The sequence below is a fragment of the Rhipicephalus sanguineus genome, chromosome 11 (genome assembly GCF_013339695.2).
Source record: "Rhipicephalus sanguineus isolate Rsan-2018 chromosome 11, BIME_Rsan_1.4, whole genome shotgun sequence".
Lineage (NCBI taxonomy): Eukaryota > Metazoa > Arthropoda > Arachnida > Ixodida > Ixodidae > Rhipicephalus > Rhipicephalus sanguineus.
The window spans coordinates 97,631,189-97,651,973 of record NC_051186.1 but is presented as its reverse complement, the minus strand read 5'-3'; the positions used below and the strand labels follow the sequence as shown (position 1 = coordinate 97,651,973).

General features: G+C 48.5%; 1 protein-coding gene across 2 annotated transcripts in view; it reads left to right on the top strand.

The window, feature by feature from the left end:
* LOC119373314 (sulfotransferase 1C2) overlaps nt 1–20,785 on the top strand; it is a 321,565-nt gene that overhangs the window by 13,428 nt on the left and 287,352 nt on the right. Inside the window, exon 4 of one of the 2 annotated variants that reach the window (XM_037643339.2) lies at nt 2,222–2,563. The exons of the other annotated variant lie outside the window; for it this stretch is intronic. Within the exon in view, the coding sequence (XP_037499267.2) occupies nt 2,222–2,563 (342 nt within the window). The remainder of the gene's footprint in view (nt 1–2,221; nt 2,564–20,785) is intronic. 2 annotated transcript variants of the gene reach the window in all.

Genomic DNA, 20,785 nt, shown 5'->3' with positions numbered 1-20,785 from the left:
AACTACCGCGCAGGCGCTAAAGTCAGGAACGCAATGACAATCTCGGCAGTGAATCGCGAGGTGGCCCTCTCTACCATTTCTGACGTTGTTATTATGCTGTCTTAGCCTGTCATTCAGGCATTGTTCGGTCTGGCCTACGTAACTTCTACCACACGACAAGGCGATCTCGTAGACCACACCCTTCTGACAGCTTACATACTTGTTCTTGTGGTTCACAATACAGGCCGGAGCTTTCCTGAGGAAAGGCTTAGTCATCTTGCAGAGCCTGGAAAGTTTTAACGGGGAAGAGAAGACCACATTTACACCAACATTTTCGGCAATCTTTTTCAAATTATGGGATACGCGGCGTACACAAGGAATCACAGCAAGCTTAACATTGCTCTGGTTGAGGAAGTCGCGGAATCACCACGTAAGTGAAGAGCCGCCCCAGAGCAATGTTAAGCTTGTTGTGATTCCTTATGTACACCGCGTATCCCATAATTTGAAAAAGATTGCCGAACACGTTGATGTAAAGGTGGTCTTCTCTGCCCCTTAAAACTTTCCAGGCTCTGCAAGATGACTAACCCTTTCCTCAGGAAAGTTCCGGCCTGCATTGTCAAGCACAAGAACAAGTATGTAAGCTGTCAGAAGAGTGTAGTCTACGAGATCCCCTTGTCGTGTGGTAGAAGTTACGTAGGCCAGACCGAACAATGCCTGAATGACAGGCTAAGACAGCTTAATAAAAACGTCAGAAATGGCAGACAGCGCCACCTCGCGATACACTGCCGAGATTGTCATTGCGTTCCTGGCTTTAGCGCTTGCGCGGTAGTCAGCCGAAGCCTCGATAAATCAGTACGACTAATTATTGAGGCCAAGAAAATAATCGAATCAGGTGATCTATGCGTCAGCATTGCCTCCATTTCATTATCGCCAAAAGAGTTACGCTACTTGAATACGACTGCGCATTGAGGCACGGTGACTGCGCGTTCTGTGCTTTTTCGAAATAAATCTTTGTTGGAAGTGGCGCCCCGTGTGTGTGTGTTCCTTATCTTCGTCCGTGTCTTATTCGCGCCTTAAACTTCGAATTTTAAAGATTTTCCGATTGTTGCTCTAAATAAAAATACTGGTGTCGAGAAACCTAAAACGAGTATTGTGGTGCCTGGGAATGCATCGTATATATTTTAATTACCGGTACCTTAAAAAGACACTTTCAGTTTCGATATCGAGGGGGCGGCTTCTCAGTGACGTTTCATGTCAGTATGACGTCACGGGATACAGAAACTCGCGACGTACTAGCGGCAAATCCGTCATCTGCTCGTGGTGCACATAAACAACGATGAGTGAACTGTCATCCAGTGACCCTGACAGTGATTTCTACGATTGAGGCTGCATGCAGGACGCAGAACTCGCAAACTCGGGGGAACTGTCTTGACTCGTCGGGATAATGTCCATTGCAGTGGGGCTGGCTTGCAGATGCTCAGCGACGAAAATTTCAAAGTCAAATTAAAATAATATATACATGTTCTCCGACACCGATGTGTGGACGGCGTTGACACAGCATACCAAGCAAACGGAAAATGTCCATTTTGCGATGTCTCAAAATCGTGTCAGTACTCCTTAAGGTTGTGTTTTGTCGCGCCGACGAAGCTGATCTCGGAGGCCACGTAGGTTGAAGAGCGTGGTTAAGATCTTCTCCGCCAGGTGCCGCAGCGACTTCAGCCGCTGCCAAGCAAACCGTCTGCTTCTTGAATGAACACATTCAAACCAGACCCATCCATTTCGCGCCACTTTTATTTTTTCGCGACTTTTTGTGAATATTCAGAAAGCCAGAAATAGTGCTCGTGGTACTCAGAAGTGCGAGCCTAATTTAGTTAACCTTTCGAAAACACCGAGAATAATTACAACCTGATGATAAACTAGTTTTGCCGTTAGAAGTCAGCCATGTTGTGTATAGGATTGTCGTAGTGGCAGTAGCATCATCTTCACGTCTACACTGTCCCTATTCCTGTCATTGCTGTTGGCACGTTACCATCATCGTAGCCACGCTGTTATTCTTGTCATGTCTATTGATTCCTCAGTATTTGCATAATACGTATAGCCACGTGGTCGGAAGCAAGTGCATTCGCAGCAATTCAGAGCTGAGAGAATTACAACTTCGTGAAATATACTTGCCTACTTATTGGTTTGTTCGATGATATTCTCACGGTCACGTTTGTACCGTTTAATCTCGATTCCTCTCAAGGTACGACCACAGGAATGACCCGAACGTGCTCTTCATCACCTACGAGGACGTCAAGAGTGATCCCGGGGCCTCCACTCTACGTATCGCCGACTTCATCGACCAGGGCATCGGCAGAGAACTTCGAGAGGACCCCGTCCTTCTCTCAAACGTGTTGAAGATCGCCAGCGCCAACAACATGACGACGACGTGCAACCAGGGAATGCGTTCTATACTGGCCGATGAACTCGCCCTGACCATCGGGAAAGAACAAATCACACCGGCCGAGTTCTACAAGAATGTGTTTGCGGAGGCACTGGAGATCGCCGAGGGCTCGGACTTTACGCGCAAGCCAATCTGCGGCAGGTGGAAAGAGTTCTTCAAGCCTGAGCAAGTGCAAAGGATGAAAGAGTGGATCGACAAGAAGACGGCTGGAAGTGACGTGTTCAGTATCTGGAGCGACAGCGAGCTACCTTGACCGAATCCCAGGAAGCTTCGGTAAAGGGAGAAACTGTTCCTTGGAAATTAGGAGTTTTGGTTCCACCTCAAGGCCAGGACGTGAACGAGGCAAGCGGGCATTGGTAAAAAGTGGTGGAAATAGTTGTCGTTTATTACGCTATGCATTCAATAAACATCTCGCTATTGAACTGACAAGTGAAACAGTGTATAACACAGCTAAGAAAGATTTAAGTGAGGACCCACAAGCTCGCAGGACCATAATGGAGTGGTATCACGTCACTGAAGCCTGTCAGCGAAGTACTACAACTGGAAAACGTCACGAGAGCGAGCTTTGTCTTCGATTTTGGTGTTACACTACTCAGTTACCAAATTGAGCGAAAGAAACAAGAATGTGCTATTGTAACCTCCCGTTAAGTTGACATCATGAAGGGGAACATGTTTACACCTTTCTTCCTAACCCTCTATTGCATAGCGCACCATATTTGGCACATACCTATTACCATTTTTTATTGAGGACGCAAGAGACCCACTTGAGAATGTGACACTGCCAGAGTAATACCCATAGTTATGCACACTTACAATAAAAAAGTGCTGCCATCCGTTGAGCAGTAAGAAAAACAGACGTGAAGTAGTTTTCGCAGTGCACGTGCAAGTTCGGCATGCTAAGAACAGCGATTGCGATTTTTTTTATCGCAACCTTTTTTTTTTGCTGCAGAAGCATGAAAAAATTATTCTGGGATATATCGTGACCTTAAAATTTCATGCTTTTTATTACTTTTCTCAATTTCATTTGCCACTACGGTATACAGCCGGAAATCGGTATGTGCCTGGCACAGTATGAATATCAGTGACGAAATGCGCAATATGCTGCCCTCTATGTGCTCCACAATACAAATGTAAATAAAGCACAGCCTCTGAGATCATGCAGCCCAGTTCTCTTGTGCAGGTAGGTTTTAACTCCTTCACGAAAGTCTGAGGTGCCAGCAACAGTACGGGGACAACTTTTTTGTCACAATAATGGCGTGGGTACATGAAAAAAATTATGTGAGCTCAGACCAGTTCAAGTCGATATTTAGCTTTTTCTATTTCCTCGGCAACAGAAGCTCCCAAACGCAAATTAGTGATTGGAAATTCGAGCAGGAAGTATAACGAGGTGGCAACATGCGAACAGACAAACGTGTAAGCCGTCATGTACATAAATATCGGCGGTCAGATGCTCTAACTAAAACGTTCAATTATTCCTCAACACACGAAGCAAATGCCTTGCTTTATTCCGCACATCACCTAAGAAAACCTCAATCATGATATTTGGTTTTTCAGCCATGACAGCAATGTCGCTCGCTCATCTGCATGGTGTGTCATATTTGGCACAAACCTGTATCTTCAATAATACAGTCACAATAAATCTGAAAACATTTGCATATGTTGTTCTTCGTCTATCTTACGGTAAAATTCCAGAAAATAATTTTTCAAATGACTTTTTCGTAATTCATGCAATATAAGTGCAACTTTTGTTGTTGTATTTTGGCTGGTGGCTTGTTACCAAGTTTCATTGTTCGCAATTTAGTTTTTTTATATCGCTGGAGGTCATTGCAGACACCATGTTCTGAAGTTCGTTTCAAAATTGCTGCAAGAGTTATGGACGAAATGACTGTTGCGTCGTTAATATTTGCGTTGCCCTGTTCATAGTGCACATACGTAAAGGCCTTAAGCTGAAGGTACTGTTTCATTACACGAGTTTCTCGAGCCTTTCTAGGAGCGAAGCCGAAAATACCTCCTGTGACTGTGGGTGTGTTTAGTACTTGTCGTAGGAGGCAAGATAGATCGCCGAGAGGACAGGGCCCATCTTAAGGCTCACAGCAATTCTCGCGTAGCCAGGAAAATAAACAGCCTCCTCGGAGACGGCATCAGACATATACGATGCAGTCTACCTTGCTGCCAAACAAGATGGCGACTGGGCGGAATGCATGAGTTGCACCGGTATGGTCGACTGCCCACAAGTATATGTTTTCTTGCGCGTCTATTGTAAGCTATGCTGAGCTTTAACAGCATCCCTGTTTAAAGAGGCCCTACAACACCTTTCTAAGTAACCATCGAATGGCTTCTTTCAAGGAGTGTATTGCCTCCCGAATCGACCGCCGCAAAAATATTTAGAATCTGTCAAGCACGAGCGGAGTTAGAGATCTGTCGCACGCTCTAATTGCCTTCTCGTTTCTCTCGTCCCGATGAGCGCGCCGGAGGATAAGCAGGGAGGGATGGCACGGGGGAAAGAAATTACGTCACGCACGCGTCATGACCTTGAGCTTTGAGTGTGATAGCGAGCGTGCGTGCGGACACGTGGCGGCCTCTGGCGGCGGCCGCAGTAACTACGCAGCTCGCAAGGCTCAAATCGGCCAATGGCGTGAAATCTGGCTATATGGCATCATTTGCAGACAGAAGAGGGAACGATTTCTAGCTTGCTTTGAGAATTAATTGTAAATTCCGGATCGCGTGCTGCGCTCTAATGTTTGGCTCGTGTGTTCTCAGGAGCCTCGACTACCTATCCACAGCGTTTTCTGACCATGCTGAATAAGTGTTGCAAGCTTTTCTTTGCGCCGGGTAGTGTAAACAGAAATTATCCTCATCAACCTGCGCGCGCTCGATTCGTCCTCTTCATCTCCTGCTTCGGTCCCACAACATGTGCGCCGTTTTGTCCGGCGTGCGATGATGGGCGTGTCTGTTACGCGACTAAGAATCGCATAACATCACGTAACAACTACACACGTGACTAAAATGATGTAGCATCATGTAACAACTAATCCCGTGAATAACTATCACTTAACATCTAGTCACCTTACTAAAATTTGGGGGACGCTTAAGCTTCGCCTTTAAGAGTTGAACGCGATAGCGATATGCTGCCCCTAGTGCACACTTCGAACACTACGAGTGTTTAACAGAATGCGCGCACTAAGGTGTGTGCCTTATGTAATGGGTAGCATGCTTTAAACCAGGAGCAATTATGCGCGAGAAACTTTTTCGAAGTTGCGATGCACCCACTACGTGGTCTTAAGGGAATACGCGCAGTAATGTGTGTGCCTTTTGTAATGGGTGGCTATCTTTTAACCACCAAGTCGTTATGATGTGGACATGGTGTGATGCTCGATGGCAATGAACGCTTGTACCACGCAATATTACTGCGATATTACATCTCGTTCTGTGACACCTGTATACAGGACGGGTATTTTTGGGAAGCATCAAAGTTACTTTCAGCGCAGCTCCAAGCAGAGGCGTGGCCGCGTACAGGTATTCCATGGAAAAGCGAGCTTTAAGGAACCGAACTGCGAGGTAAACTTCCTGCATGAATCCCCACAAACACGGGCGTTCGGAGAAGTTTGATGAAACAACTAAGTCTGGCAAGCAATCAACAAGTGTAACCTGCAAGAATGAACGGATTACGGGGTGGGAATTGTCTCGAAAACCTGTACACAGCCTCGCGCAAGGTACTATATAAGGATTTACTAACTATGCTCTTCCCGCCTCCGTTGTACCGTTCATTGTACTCCGATCTTTCAGGCCACGATGTGTTGAAACGTGTGCGCAAAATGTATATTCCTCCTAATTCAAAAACATTTTTCTATAAACTCCACTCTGAAACACTTCCGGTAAGCACATGGTTGAAAAGAAAAGGTATTTTTGTCTCTTCTGTTAACTGCCGTCTATGTGATGTGCCGGAAACAATAGAACATTGCTTTATTAGCTGCAAAGACGCTATTCTGTTCTGGGATGTCCTTCAGAGAGCACTGAAGAAACGTTTTGTCGTCAATTCTCACACCATACGTTATCTTATACCAACATCGCTTGATGAAGTGCCATATGATATGTTTTTCCTCATGGGTATGCATAGCTTATGGAAGACACGTATGCAGGACCGTAACGCAGAACCCACCATTTCTTCAAGCATGCACTTCATTCGCATGACTATTCAGCTAAAGGACATTTATGATGACCTGGACTTTAGACCGGACTGGTACCCCCTCTTGGTGAGGTGCTCGGCCTCACCACATTTCTAGTATAACACGATGTGAAGAACTCTCACCGTTCTACTGCACGTTGTGTTAGCCATCGAGTGTGCACTTAGTAACGCTTGAGCGCATATTGTCGCTATGTGATTGTACCTTTGCTTGCTTTATTTGTGCTATTATTGTGCACTGTAATATTAAGTGTGATAAATACCATGAAAGAAAAAAAAAAAAAAAAAAAAAAAAAAAAAAAAAAAAAAAAAAAAGAGGCGTGGCCGCGTGGTAGAACATCTGCGTTCTACGCTGACGGCCTGGGTTCGATTCTCACTCGGACCGAACATTTTTATTATTTATTTTATTTGCAGCTTTTTCGATTATTCGGTCACGGACAAGATGATGATTTTTCGCTCACACCCAACGGCGCCGACGCCGACGGCGGAATTTCTGCGATACGAGCTTTTTAACGCTATCGCGTTAATATATAATAATATCTGGGGTTTAACGTCCCAAAACCACGATATGATTATGAGAGATGCCGTAGTGGAGGGCTCCCGAAATTTCGACCACCTGGGGTACTTTAACGTGCACCTAAATCTAAGCACACGGGCCTGAAACATTTTCGCCTCCCTCGAAAATGCAGCCGCCGCGGCCGAGATTCGATCGCGCAACCTTCGGGTGAGCAGTCAAGCGCGATAACCCACTAGACCACACGTTACTAAAATTACTTAGCATCGCGTAAAACTAGCCACGTGACTAAAAATCGGGCAACAACACGTAACAAGCCACGCGACTAAAATCAACCGAATATCTAGTCGCGTGGCTGAATATCACGTAACATCACTTTACCATTCACGTGACCAAAAATCAGTTGACTAGTCATGTAACTAAAATTTTCTGACATCAAGTAACAACTATCCCGTGACTAAAATCACGTAATATTACGTAACAGCTAGGCACGTGACAGGGGCGTAGCCAGAAATTTTTTTCGGGGGGGTTCAACCATACTTTATGTATGTTCGTGCGTGCGTTTGTATGTGTGCCTGCATATATACGCAAGCAAAACTGAAAAATTTGGGGGGGGGGTGTTTGAACCCCGCCCCCCCTTGGCTACGCCCCTGGCACGTGACATGTCCTTGCCAAAAGCCATCTAACAGTTAGTCGCGAAATTTGCTCCCGCCAAAGGCATGTAACACGTGCGTAGTGTGGGGAACCGACTGAAACCGGAGAATAGCCAAGCCTAGCCATACTGAGTAACAAAAACTAACAAAAACTTAGCTTCCCTGGCAAAAGCTTGGCATTACTAGCAAAAAGCTAGGTCGAACACTAGCTCCTCTGTTGGTTCCAGCCTTGCCCAACTATAGTGCAAGCTGCGCACATATTATGTAAGTGGACCGTAACACGTGTAACATTTGCCTTATGCAAACCAATTACAAATTTTTGGGAGGCTTCCCGATTATTTTAGAATCATCCGAAAAGCTTGCGCGCACAACGCGAATAAAAGAGTACAATTTTTTTCATAGATTCGAACCAGAAAGAAGTTTACAAAAATCATTCTGTTTTGTTCAGTCTTCTGTTGTCGATGTGAGGTGGCGCCACCTCACACATACTTCATTCAGACGCGTTCAATTGCTCAGGCGATGCAGTGTCGGTGCTGTCTTATCAACTGTCCGCGTATAGACTGTCACAAAGAAGCGCCCCCAAACAGTCTGTGATAGTCCTGGCTTACTAGCACAGAAAGGGAGAGCCAACGGGCCGTCCTCGAGCAATTGTAACGAGCCGCGGAAGCCACTGAATCTTCTTCCATACAGGGTGACGCTGATGGACGACCTTGAAACGACAAAAACAACTATCTGACTACCACATTACTCGTTGTAGTAACTTGGCCGCTATGCTTCCGCGTTGCTCGGCATGGCGTTAGTGGTAGATTCCTTGCTACGGCGGTCAAATTTTGATTGGGACGATATGCACAAAGACTCTTGCAGTTATACTTAGATGCACGTACACTAAGGCCTCCAGGCGGTCAAAATTATTCTGGAGTGTCCACTACGGCCGGATTCGTAATTTTATCGTGCGATTGGCAAGTAAAGCACTAAAACTTCCTTTTTTTTCAGTTTCCACGTAGGCATTGCTTTACGGGTGTAGAGCAAGGAGGAGGAGAAAAAATCACACCATCTCCGCTAAAGGGTACCATGAGGCGATGCGAAGCAGCATTTCGGCATGTCGAGCCCGCGTTTCAGAGGGGAAGTGAAGAGGGGGAGGAGAGAGGGAAGGGGAGACAGGCAGGGGAAGTGGAGAGGGAGAAAGTGGGAGAGGAGAAGGGTGGGGGAGGAATAAAGTGGGAGAGGAGGTGTGTGGAGAGGGTTCGCGAATGCGCATCTAAAAACGGAAGGACTGGGAGGTTAGACAGTTCTCAGATGGGCTGGCTACCCTGTGCTGGGGAAAGGGGAAGGGGGGGTGAAGATGATTGAAAAGAGATATTAGAAAAATAAAACGAACAAGAAGAAGAAACAAAGAACAAAAATACGATAAACGTGACTGCTTAAAGTCTGTCTATGAGACTAGTTGTGCGCAGGAAGCGCAACAACGCTTTCAAAACTTTCCGTGCCGAGGACGGTTTCGGCCAGAATCCTAAGATCTTTTCCTACGACAGTGGACGATTGTCAAGTCTGTCAATAATTATTATGCCTAAGGGTAGACTATCGAAAATAAAAAAAAGAGTCTATCAAACACTTTGGACAGTTCTCTTGGTGCGCTGAAGCGAGGACACTCACAGAGAAGATGGGCGATTGTTTCCTCGCAGCTACAGTTATCACATGTCGGGCTGCTGGCCATTCCAATTCGAAATGAGTACGCCTTCGTGAAGGCCAGCCCAAGCCACAGGTGGCACAGGAGCGTCTCCTAAGCTCTAGTTATTCCCGACGGAAGACGGAGCTGTATGTTCGGGTCCAAGTTGTGAAGACGGGCATTGGTAAATTCCGTCGAGTTCCACTTTGCCAGTGTCAGTTCGCGTGCAAGTGAACGACGCCTTGTTGCGGTGTCCATTCTTGACAGCGGTATAGCTGAAGCATGGAGAGCATCATGGGCAGATCGGGCGGCTTCATCAGCAAGGCAATGTTAAATCTGTAGTGGAGCACCAAACCTGAAGTGATATGATAAAGCATATTTAGATGGCAAAACTTCAAAGTAAATTCAAAGCGTGTTACCATGCGCGTTCTTGCTTTCCGGAATCAAGCACGTTACCTCGTATGCGACCTTATCATGTCTTCGACTGGTTGCCGGCGTCCTCTGACTTATAAGCGGACGAATGCGGCGTTGCTCGCAGTCTCAGGCAGAGCATAATAAACACGCGAGCCATTTATAATAGTAATATCTGAGATTTTACGTGCCAAAACCGCGATATGATTACTAGGGACGTCTTAGTGAAGGGCTCCGGAAATTTTAACCATCTGGTGTTCTTTAACGTTCACCGACATCGCACAGTACCCGGGGCTCCAGCATTTCGAGTCCATCGAAATGCGACCGCCGCGGCCGGGATCGAACGCGCGACCCCCGGGTCAGCAGCGGAGCACCATAAGCGCTAAACCACCACGGCCGACAACACGCGAGCCAGACGTGGAACATGCTCTCGGAGTAAACCAGGCGCTGAAGGACCAACGTGACTAAAGCAAAAATCCTATTTCTAGTCGAAGCTGCGTCGAAGCCTAGCCGAAGCCCCCCGACGCGTGGATGCAACAATGGAGTTCTGTCGCTGATGGTCTCCGGGTAGGTCAACGAAGGAGATGGCATCAACTCAACGCTCATTTGGGCTCTTTTTGACCTGTTGACGAAACTGCACAATCATTTCATATGACCCCACCGTGACCTCCGCGCTGTTTGTGATCACGTGACCGGAAGCACTCGTACTGCACCATTCAAGGGCTCGGATAGAGTGTACTAGAGCAGGGGAGTGCTCGGAATTGTCGCAGCACCAATGTACAGAAAGTGAAGCCCAAACAGGGTCAATCCACCTGCGGCGCTGCGATCGGTAGTCTGCAATGTGTCATCGTTTAATAGTAGCGCGCTGCTCCGCCAAAGTGGTGCAGGGGTAGAATGCCCGCTTCTCGAAAGACCTGGGTTCGAATCGCAGCTGTAGATGGTGTGTTTTCATTTTTAGTGTCACCTTTTATAGCTGTGTTGGTTTTCCTTTGTTTCTTAAAACTAGCTTCTGTTGTTACGTATTGATACAAAAAGTAACGTAAAAATGTGAAATCTCGTTTCGAGTCTCACATTCGCGAAAATCTCGGAAGCCATATTTTATGTTTTTGTTCAATTCCGGGCGGTGGCGCTGCAAATAACTGCGTTCACTGTCAAATTCCTTCTATTTTACTTCACTTTTCGCATTACTTTTTGAACCAACACGTAGCAACTGAAGCTAGTTTTAAGAAACAAAGGAAAACCAATGCAGCTATAAAAGGTGACACTAAAATTAAAAACCCACCATCTACAGCTCTCGCACGTGCTCGCGCTCGGCCAAACGCGCGAGCTACGCCACCGTGGCAAGCGGCTCGAGTGGTAGCAGCAGCTCGACCTTCTCGTCGGCCGAAACCGCGTCCATAGAGGTCCTCGAAGAGAGACTGCAAAACCAGCAGAGGAGGCTCCAGAATCAGCATAGCCAACTGCAAAACCAACAAAACCTTATAGACAAGCTACTTCAGAGTCAGAAAAGACAACAAGAGCTCATCGACAAACTGCTTGAAAGTTACAAGGTACAGCAAGAAATTTCATACAATACGCATCAACAACGCCAAGATCTAGAAAACACAAGCTCGCAGCCGGGAACGACGCTGCCTAAGGCGGATGTCCAAGCCATAGTGGATGGAAAGTGCACGATATTTCAAGAAGCTTTTGTGAGCAACATTCATGCCATGATGGAAAAGATTGTCCAATCAGCAATCGAAAAAAAAAACGGCCGCAACCTTCGAACCACGCTAAATGCCAAAATTGACGGGATCGCTGCACAAGACAACAATTTTATCGCACACGTTAAGAAAACTTACGTCACCATAGCACAGTTCGATAGCTTCAGCAACCCACGCCAAGTGACTCGGAAGAAGGCGCGGGCGAACAGCCACAACGCCTCTCGCTCAGTCTCACCCACTCGTGATCGCCGGCGTGACATCGAATCAGTCGAAGATGGCAACCCCTAGTCACAGGTCTATGAAACAGCATTCAACTTTACGAATATGGCAATGGAACTGTCGATCCTACCACCCTCGACATACGAGCCTACAAGAATCCATCAAGCCTAACCAACCCGACATCATCGCACTCCAGGAAACCAACACGCAGAACGTCCGTCTCCAAGGATACATGACCTGCGCACAAACCCAACGTACTGCCATTCTTGTCAAGAAAGCGCTTTCAGTGCAAAAGCACGAAATCGAGCAAACCCAGACAGAACACACCCTGATAGAGATTCTGCCGGAACGAAAGACGCAGCAAAGTCTATTCATAGCTAACGTGTACAGCCCCCCTAGAGACCACCTATCGGACTTCGATCACTTCGTACGAGAAATCAGAAAGCGCACGAATGGTCACCAGGTCGTTATAGAGGGAGACTTCAACGCCTCGCACACGGCATGGGGCTATCATATCACGTCGAAGAAGGGCTCTAGGGTGCACGATGCCGCCCAGCACCACAGACTAACACTCTGGAACGACCCTCTCCACAAGACGAGAATCGGGAACAGCGTCTCCAGAGACACCAATCCCGACCTCACCTTTACGGCGAACGTCACCACGGCAGAGTGGAGTGTGCTACCGGAAACCTTAGGTAGCGATCATCACATCCTCTAGCTTGACGTAGCGCACACTCGCAGCCAGACCAAGACTGGAATAGCACGGTTAACGGACTGGAAATTCTTTAGGGATGACCTTGATGTTCAAACCACTGCAACCGACATTGACGAGTGGTTGAGGAATGTGCTAGATACAGCCGAACGTCATACTAAAGACATGCAGCTCGACGCCGATACGCCCGCAGTCGACGCGCATCTCCTCCACTTCTGTGAGTCTAGAAGAGGACTTCTAAAGAGATGGAAGCGGCACAAACTAAACAGGAAGCTACAAAAACGCATCGCTCTCCTTACCGAGCAATCTCAAGAATATGCGAACCAACTCGCCAGACAGAACTGGCACGCTTTCTGTGATAAGCTACAGGGGACACTGAGCACCAAAAAGACCTGGCACCTGCTACGCGCTCTTCTAGCCACGCAACCATCCAAAGCGGCACAGAAGCAGCATCTTCAAAAGATTATCCACAACTACGCCGGGTCGGAAGAACATCTCCTACAAGAAATACAGAAAAAGCTTTCCGGTGATGCCCCTGCTGTCGCATCAGCTCACATCAAAGAATACACTGGAACACCAAACCCTGAGCTCGACCAGCCCTTCACGCAGGCGGAACTATACGCAGCCCTATCGAAGTTGACAAGAAATACGAGCCCCGGCAAAGACCGGATAGTCAACAAACAATTACGCAACTTACCGCACCAGGCCACCACGGCCCAGAGCCGTATATTCCTTCGGAGAGTTCGGCGGAGGGGTGGAGCCAACAACCGTCCAAATTTAGCGGCGGCGCTGTCCGCCATTTTGTGCCGCGGCTCGCGTTGGCGTGCGCCCGCAACGCTCTGTCTCTGGCGAACCCTTTCTTGAGTGAGTTAAGGGGCTGATATACTCCAGCGGAACGTCGACGCGCGCGCACGCTCGGCACAGTGACGCTACGCTAACAAACGTGCAGCACTCTATAGGCCAACGCGCGATGCGACTGACGCGCCCAGCGTCCGTCAACGCGCCCCGGCTGCAACCGGCGCGAGATGCGACATGCTGCATTCCACGCCGGCGACGTTACCCAGGGCCCGTATTCCCAAAAGGCGACAATCGCAAAAGTATCGCCTTTGGTGCGCGCTGATTGGCTATTGAGCAAACCGGAAAAGTTAGGGCGCCATCTGGTAGTTCCGCCGACGTCAATTTTGCGTCATGGTGCTCGACGGTGCTCTCGACATATTTGCAATAAGCGAAGGTGTAGCGAAGGCACCGTTAACCGTCGGTTCGTGGTGAAGTCTAGCATTTCAGTGACGTAGGCGGTAGCTTCTAGTATTCAATCCTCGGTGGATATACGCAGCATTTTTTAGGCTGAAGCTTTCATCGAGCATTACCTCGGGGTGTTATCAGCACTCGTTTTTTGCCAGCGCGTGTTTGTTCGTGGTTTTAACGTCCCAGGAGCATGAACCGTGCGTTGCTCGCGTGGCTTATCGCAACGTTATTAGATTATTTTCAGTTTGCAAACTAGCTCCGAGAGGCGGCCAGGTTTTGTCGCCGTCGCGAGAGGTGGCGCTGGCGTAGCGTTGAGATCGGTTGAGATGCAGTACGAAGGGCGACGCGTGCTTCAGCCGCGTTCTTTTGCTGCGTTGTTGGTTTGTGCTCGCGCGTTAATCACTCATATTCTGACGTTTCAAGCGTTCCACCAAGGCATGAGCTCTTTGCAGTGACCGTGCATACGTATTTGAGTAGATACCGCGAACTGTCAGCTCAGCGCGCCGCGAGCTGTTCGGGGTATGCTTCGGCTGTGGCAGTCCCGTACCGCGACATTTCTTCATGGAAGCTTTTCTGTATGTTTAGAGGCACTGAAACCAAGTTTTCAGTTGAGCTGCAAATGAACCGTGTCTGTTTCGACACTTTTTGAGCCCTTCTTGGCGCACTTCGGGACAGTGATGTGACAAGTGTCGAATGTCCGGTTCACAAGAACACCACTGCTGCAATAATATCGGGGGTATCTACGTGCCAAAACCACGATCGATATGATTATGAAGCACGCCGTTGTACTGCCTCCGGAAATTTAGACCATTGGGTGTTTAACGTGCACTGACATCGCACAGTACACGGTCCTCTAGCACAACCATCGAAAGGCGACTGCCGCGGCTAGGATCGAACCCGCGACCTTCGGGTCAGAAGTCGAGCACCGTAACCACTGTACCACCAAGGCGGACCTCTACTGCAGATGTTCTTCACTCATACATAGTGTTCAGGATGCATTTTGCTGCCAAAGGCGCTTGCAAAACCCTAAGGTCTAAAGGTCGCATCAGCAAAAAATTAATTAAAGCTAACGCGAAGGCTTCCCGTGCACTTCCGTCAACATAAGCAGCTTTCCGATTGTATAGGGATGCGCGAATAGTGATTTCTGAGGCCGAATCGAATAGTGACAGAAGCGAATAGAAGTGAATATGGTATACTTTTTGAACAAGTCATGAATCTGAAACAGCCGTTCTTAGAACGAATGTATACAAATTGATCTTCACGTCCTCGTATTCATATGTTTATTTATTTATTTATTTATTTATTTATTTATTTATTTATTTATTTATTTATTTATTTATTTATTTATTTATTTATTTATTATACTCAAAGGTTTCAAAACCGAACATTACATGAGGAGTAATCCCAGAAAGAAAGGTCGGTTAGGACGGTGTCAGATAGAAGTGTATTCGATATTTTTTTCTTTTTTTTTTTTTAAATTATACTACAAGCCCTTCACGGCCCGTGCGAGTGGGTACATGAATACATGAAAATATATACATTGCCGAAAATTCATGTTGAAAATTTAGGTTTCGCCCGTTTTGCTGTAAAAGAAGGTCGATACGTATTAGAATGGGCGCATAGCATTTGTAGGCACTGGAATGATGACTTGTTTTCCTTTGGTCAGTGAATGAAGGCAACTAAACAAAAAATTAAAAAATTGGAGCCCTTTCACAGCAGGAGTTGAGTAAGGGAAGCAACTGGAGGGAATAAGTAGACGTATTCGCATGACTGTTCAGAAAGCGCGAATGCTCCTTGTTAGTAAAGGCGTGCTCCCCAAGCAAGGTAGCGTGCCTTATAATGAGCTGTCGCCTTTTATGCCTCTAATATGCCTTACAGGAATGACAGTTTTCGTTCTTTTGCGCCAATTTTCGCATTACTTCGTTGCGGTTGACATTTTTAAATATTCGGGCATACACATGATATTAAGTGGGATGGAATACTGGGAGAGTTGGTGCAGATTAATCGTGGCTAACAGCGCAAAAAAACAGAGACGAAGACGAGAAGTGGACACGGCACAGCGATGTGTGATGTGAATAACAGTCATTACAAATGACTGTTATTCGATTCGATGGTAGAATCGAAGAAGGCACTGTTCCATTTGAATATTGAAATTTTCGAATATTCGCACACAACCCGTAAATACGTAACTGCAAATAATGTACCTGTTGCATTCTGTTTCACGAAATCGAATGAAAATGACAAGACGTGTTTTTCTGGCTTTTTGATTTGGTAAGGCTTTCAGCAGCTGGCGTAATACGTGTTCAGTCGAGGTTGGAATATGATTCAGCCTTACGGGAGCCTAAAATGTTTTGCGTATATACAGGCAAAAAATTAAAGCCGGTTACAACGGGAAAAAGAATGAAGGAAGTGTACCGTGCAGTGTTTGCCTTAACTTTAACTTATTTTTTTTCATGCCCTGTCTTACGCTCTGTTTCTTGTTATAATGCTGAGATACAACCAAAACCGCGCGTTTCACTCAAGCCAAGGGAAATGAGAGCGACTACCACATCGAGTTAACCCTTGTGGTAGCCGCTTTTCGGCCCCTTTCAATCAGTAGCGCAGTAGCAGACGACGCGCCGAGACCAATCCTAACGCGACCGCAGCGCCCCCGCCTGGTTGGCGATCGCGGCAAGCCGCCCCGCGCCACTGGAAGGCCGCGCTCTTTGCCAACTGAAGTAATCTAAAAACGTTGGCTTATCGAGAGCCGGCAACATGTTGAGATCTTGAGACGATGTCGCTGCGGCTGCACGCTACAGCTGAACTCTCCGAGTACGCCGTGTTAACTCTCAACGAAAATACGTTTCACGCAAAGTTGCAATCTTTAAATATTATATTGTGCATTAAATAATCGAACAAAAAAACGTTGAAAGCACTTTCAACACGTCTTACACTTCAAGTAGCCACAGCCAAGCCGGCCAAGCCTGGCCACTGCGTAGAAGCAGCAGCACACGCTCGAAAACGCCGTACTCGGGTTGCTCTGCGCTCGTACAGTGCGCTCACTCCCGTGTTGTGAGACATTCGTACTACCAAAGGCCAGTTGCAACAATGACGTCACAGGCAAGTCTTTCTTTTACTTATTGAACGCATCAAATTCTACGTCACCAAATGCGATACTATCGCCTTTTGCGATCGTTTGAGAATACGGGCCCAGACTGAACTGCGTCTGTGTCTCTACGTGAAGAAGGGACGCCGAGTGTGCTCAATTGCGCAAGCGTCAAGGCGACGTAGTGCGTCGCGCAAGTGGGAGTATAGAGTGCTCTGTTTTCGCGTCAACGTAACGTGACGAACCTAGCGTCGCCATCTCCCGCCGCCGCGGGCTGACGCGAACGCACGCCGGAGTATAACAGAGCCTTTAGAGCAGCCTACTGCGCTGCAAGCCCCCATTGCGACGTCCGTGCAGGTCCACGATGTTCCACGCAGCCGACACGTGCACGAACAGCAGCAAAGACACACCAGGTCAGTCACAGAGGAAGCATAAATGCCGACAGCGACGTCACGGGTAGAGCATCACGAGAAACCTCGGCACGAAATGGCGTCGGCGGCGCGGAAGCGCGCTGTTGCCAGACTGTAGTGCAGCAGTCGTCAGACTGGCGGCGAGATCGAAAGAGCGCCGAACTCTCCCAAAGGGAATATACGGCTCTGCCACGGCCCTTCTCCGATGCTACAACGATTGCTGGGAGAAAGGAGAGCTGCCTGCGGTTTGGAAGCACTCGGAGATCACCATGATCCCCAAACCTAACCAGCCTATCGGTATTGAGAACTTGCGCCCGATTTCCCTCACCTCGTGCGTGGGAAAGCTGTTCGAACACATGGTGCATGACCGATTGACGCAGTACTTAGAAGATGGTGGACACCTACCAGATACCATGTTCGGCTTCAGGCAGCGCCTCTCGACGCACGATGTACTTTTACTCCTCAAAGAAGACCTCCTTGATCACCTCAGCCATCGAAGCAAGTACTCAATACTCGGAGTCGACGTCAAGGGGGCCTTCGATAACGTCAGCCATGACGCGATCCTCAACAACCTCGACGGCACCGGCTGTGGCACTAGGACCTACACGTATGTCAGAAACTTTCTGACGGACCGTACGGCAACTGTGGGCATCTGGAACATCCGCAGCACAAGCTTTCAACTACCAAAGAGAGGTACGCTGCAGGGATCGGTCATCTCACCGCTACTTTTCAACGTGGCCATGATCAATCTGCCAAAACTTCTCGATAAAATACCATATGTGCAGCACGCGATGTACGCTGATGACATCACGCTCTGGACCAGGGCTTCGAACATCGGAAGACAAGATAGCTGCTTACAAGATGCCGTAGATACTATCGAAAGGTATCTCCGAAACTTCGGCCTCCACTGTGCCCCTGAGAAGTCCGAGCACCTTGTCCTCAAAGCAAGAACGAGAGGCAGGCCTCCCATATAAGAAGAGCCCGACCCTAACGTCACCCTAAATGGGACAGCAATTCCAAAAGTTGAGACGCTACGAGTGCTTGGACTACACATCCACAAGGATGGATCGGGGGCGGCCACGTTACCGAGACTCCAACGGACACTTTCGCAACTCACGCATCTCATCGAGAGGATCGCAAACCAACGAAACGGGCTCAAGGAACATGACACCCTACGAATAATGCAAGCTCTGCTCACCAGCCGCATCACGTACGGCACGCCGTATCTCACACTGAAGACCGCAGAAATAGAAAAACTTAATAATATGATAAGAAAGGCAACCAAAATCGCCCTGGGACTACCCCCCATGGCTTCAACTACACGTCTTCTTAAAATGGGCGTCCACAACACGTGGCAAGAGCTCGCCGAAGCTCACAAGAACAGCCAGCTGGAACGACTAAAGCTCACGCCTACCGGGAGGTCAGTGCTCGGGTCCTCAAGTACAGCGAGACCACCGTGAGCGAGACGTACATCGCCGATGCAGACCGGAAAAAGCGCATCCCGCTGGACGTTAGAGAGTCCCTCTTCATCGCGCCTATTCCGCGCAACATGCATCCGACATTCCATAAAAGTAGACGAAAGGCTCGAACTGACGCTATTAAACGAAAGTTCAAGGAAGAACCGGACGCCCGCTACACCAACGCTGCCAAGTATCCGCGCAGAAACGCGTACGCTGTCAGCGTCGTAGACTCTCGAGGCCGAGAGTTAGCGTCGGCCACGGTCAAGGCCACGTGGTCAAGGCACACAACTCAGAAGCAGCGGAAGCAGCGGCAATCGCTCTCGCCACAACCACATGTACAGAGGCCGCGGTGATCTTCACCGACTCGCAAGCAGCTTGCAGGAATTATGCGAAGGGCCGCATCTCAGCCGATGCACTTAACATCATCAAACTGCGAAGCACTCCACTCCCATACGCCTGTATAATATGGGTGCCAGGACATGAGGGTCTACAGGGAAATGAAGCGGCCCATGCCGCTGCCCGCGAGCACGTCAGCCGGGCTGTCCTTGACCCACAGGATACCCGACCCATGGCTGAAGAGGTGGAGGCGGTACAGAACACCTATTCGTCGCTACTTCAACACGACAGACTGGAGCGACGGGTGTACCCTCCACCACATCCAAAACTGACTAAAAAAGAAAGCGTGATCATCAGACGCCTGCAAAGCAACACACACATACATGGAATATAAATGCACCGCCCCTATCAAACGAAACATAGCTACATGTGCCCGCTCTGCAGCGTACCGGACACCCTGGCACATTTGCTCCTGGAATGCCCGTGTCATGTAGACCTCATTATGCAACCGGAGACGGACGTCAATCCAGCATTAAACACGAACGACGACCACCTAACCGAAACGTGGGAGGCCAAGCTCACCCTCGAGGACCTGGAAGAGCAGCGACAACCTGTCATCAGGGCCAACGGGGCAGTTGAAGCCAGAGGGTTCGTGGACTAGGGAGCCCTCCCACCTTAGGGTGATACCGAGCATCGCTCGGAACTCTGTTTCACAAATAAACGTTTATTTCTCTCTCTCTCTCTCTCTACAGCTGCGATTCGAACCCGGGCCTTTTGAGTGGGAAGCGGACATTCTACAGCAGCGCCACTTCGGCGGAGCCGCGCGCAACTCTTATGGCGCGTTCACACTGAGACATTCGGCGGCGAGAGCGCGCGGAATCCGCTTCGGTGGCAGCGAGATCCGCCGGAAAAGCCCATTCCGCGCCGATCGGTCCTGGACCGATTTTTGCGGAAGGTGCCGCCGGATTCCCTCACCGCGAAGCGTGTATCCACACGACGGACTTCTCCGCGGAAATCTCGTCCGCGGACGATCGTTCCGCCGCCCGTCCGGCTGCAAAGCACATCCAGACGACGGACGAAGCGAGTAGGCGGACGCGCCGGAGCAAAAAAACATGGCGGCACTGTCTGAAGCGAGAGCTGCCCGCTTCGAATCTTTAAGCACTTCGTCGCGCATTGCGCGGGCTGTTAGTCCCAAACTGACGATTGTGTCGACTTTAGGTTTGTGTCCTCAAGCTTCGCCGGCAACGTATTCATGACAATTTGGTACTGCTTCCTAGCGCCGTACTCGTTTTCTGAGAGCTGTAGGCTTAGCGAGTGCCTCTATTAACAGAACATGAGCTCGGTGATCTGCGGTAGCGCGAGTGCTACAAAATCCCAGGGGTCATAATAATGTGCGAATGCTTGCTTGTTGCTTTTTTCTCTAGATGGCGCGAGCAGTCTGAAATTCGAAAACACATTCATCGCTACCAAAATTATTGAAGGTTTTTATGTTTCCGTCTATGGCGCAGAGTTTCTTGTAAGTTGAAGATGGAGTTACTAATGGAGTTCCATACGAGAAAAAGAAAAAGCAGCGCTTGTTGCCAGACCGATAATGGCACCTTCGGCTAAATCTGTTGTGTTATTCCGCGCGAATCCGAATGCGAAAAGGAGCTTGGCATTTTCCGTCCGCGACGTCCGCGGACGAGGCACGGATGGCACAAATCCGTGACGCGGGGTCACGTGATGCGCCGTCCGCGGCGGAAAAGACGGATTCGGTCCGTCGTGTG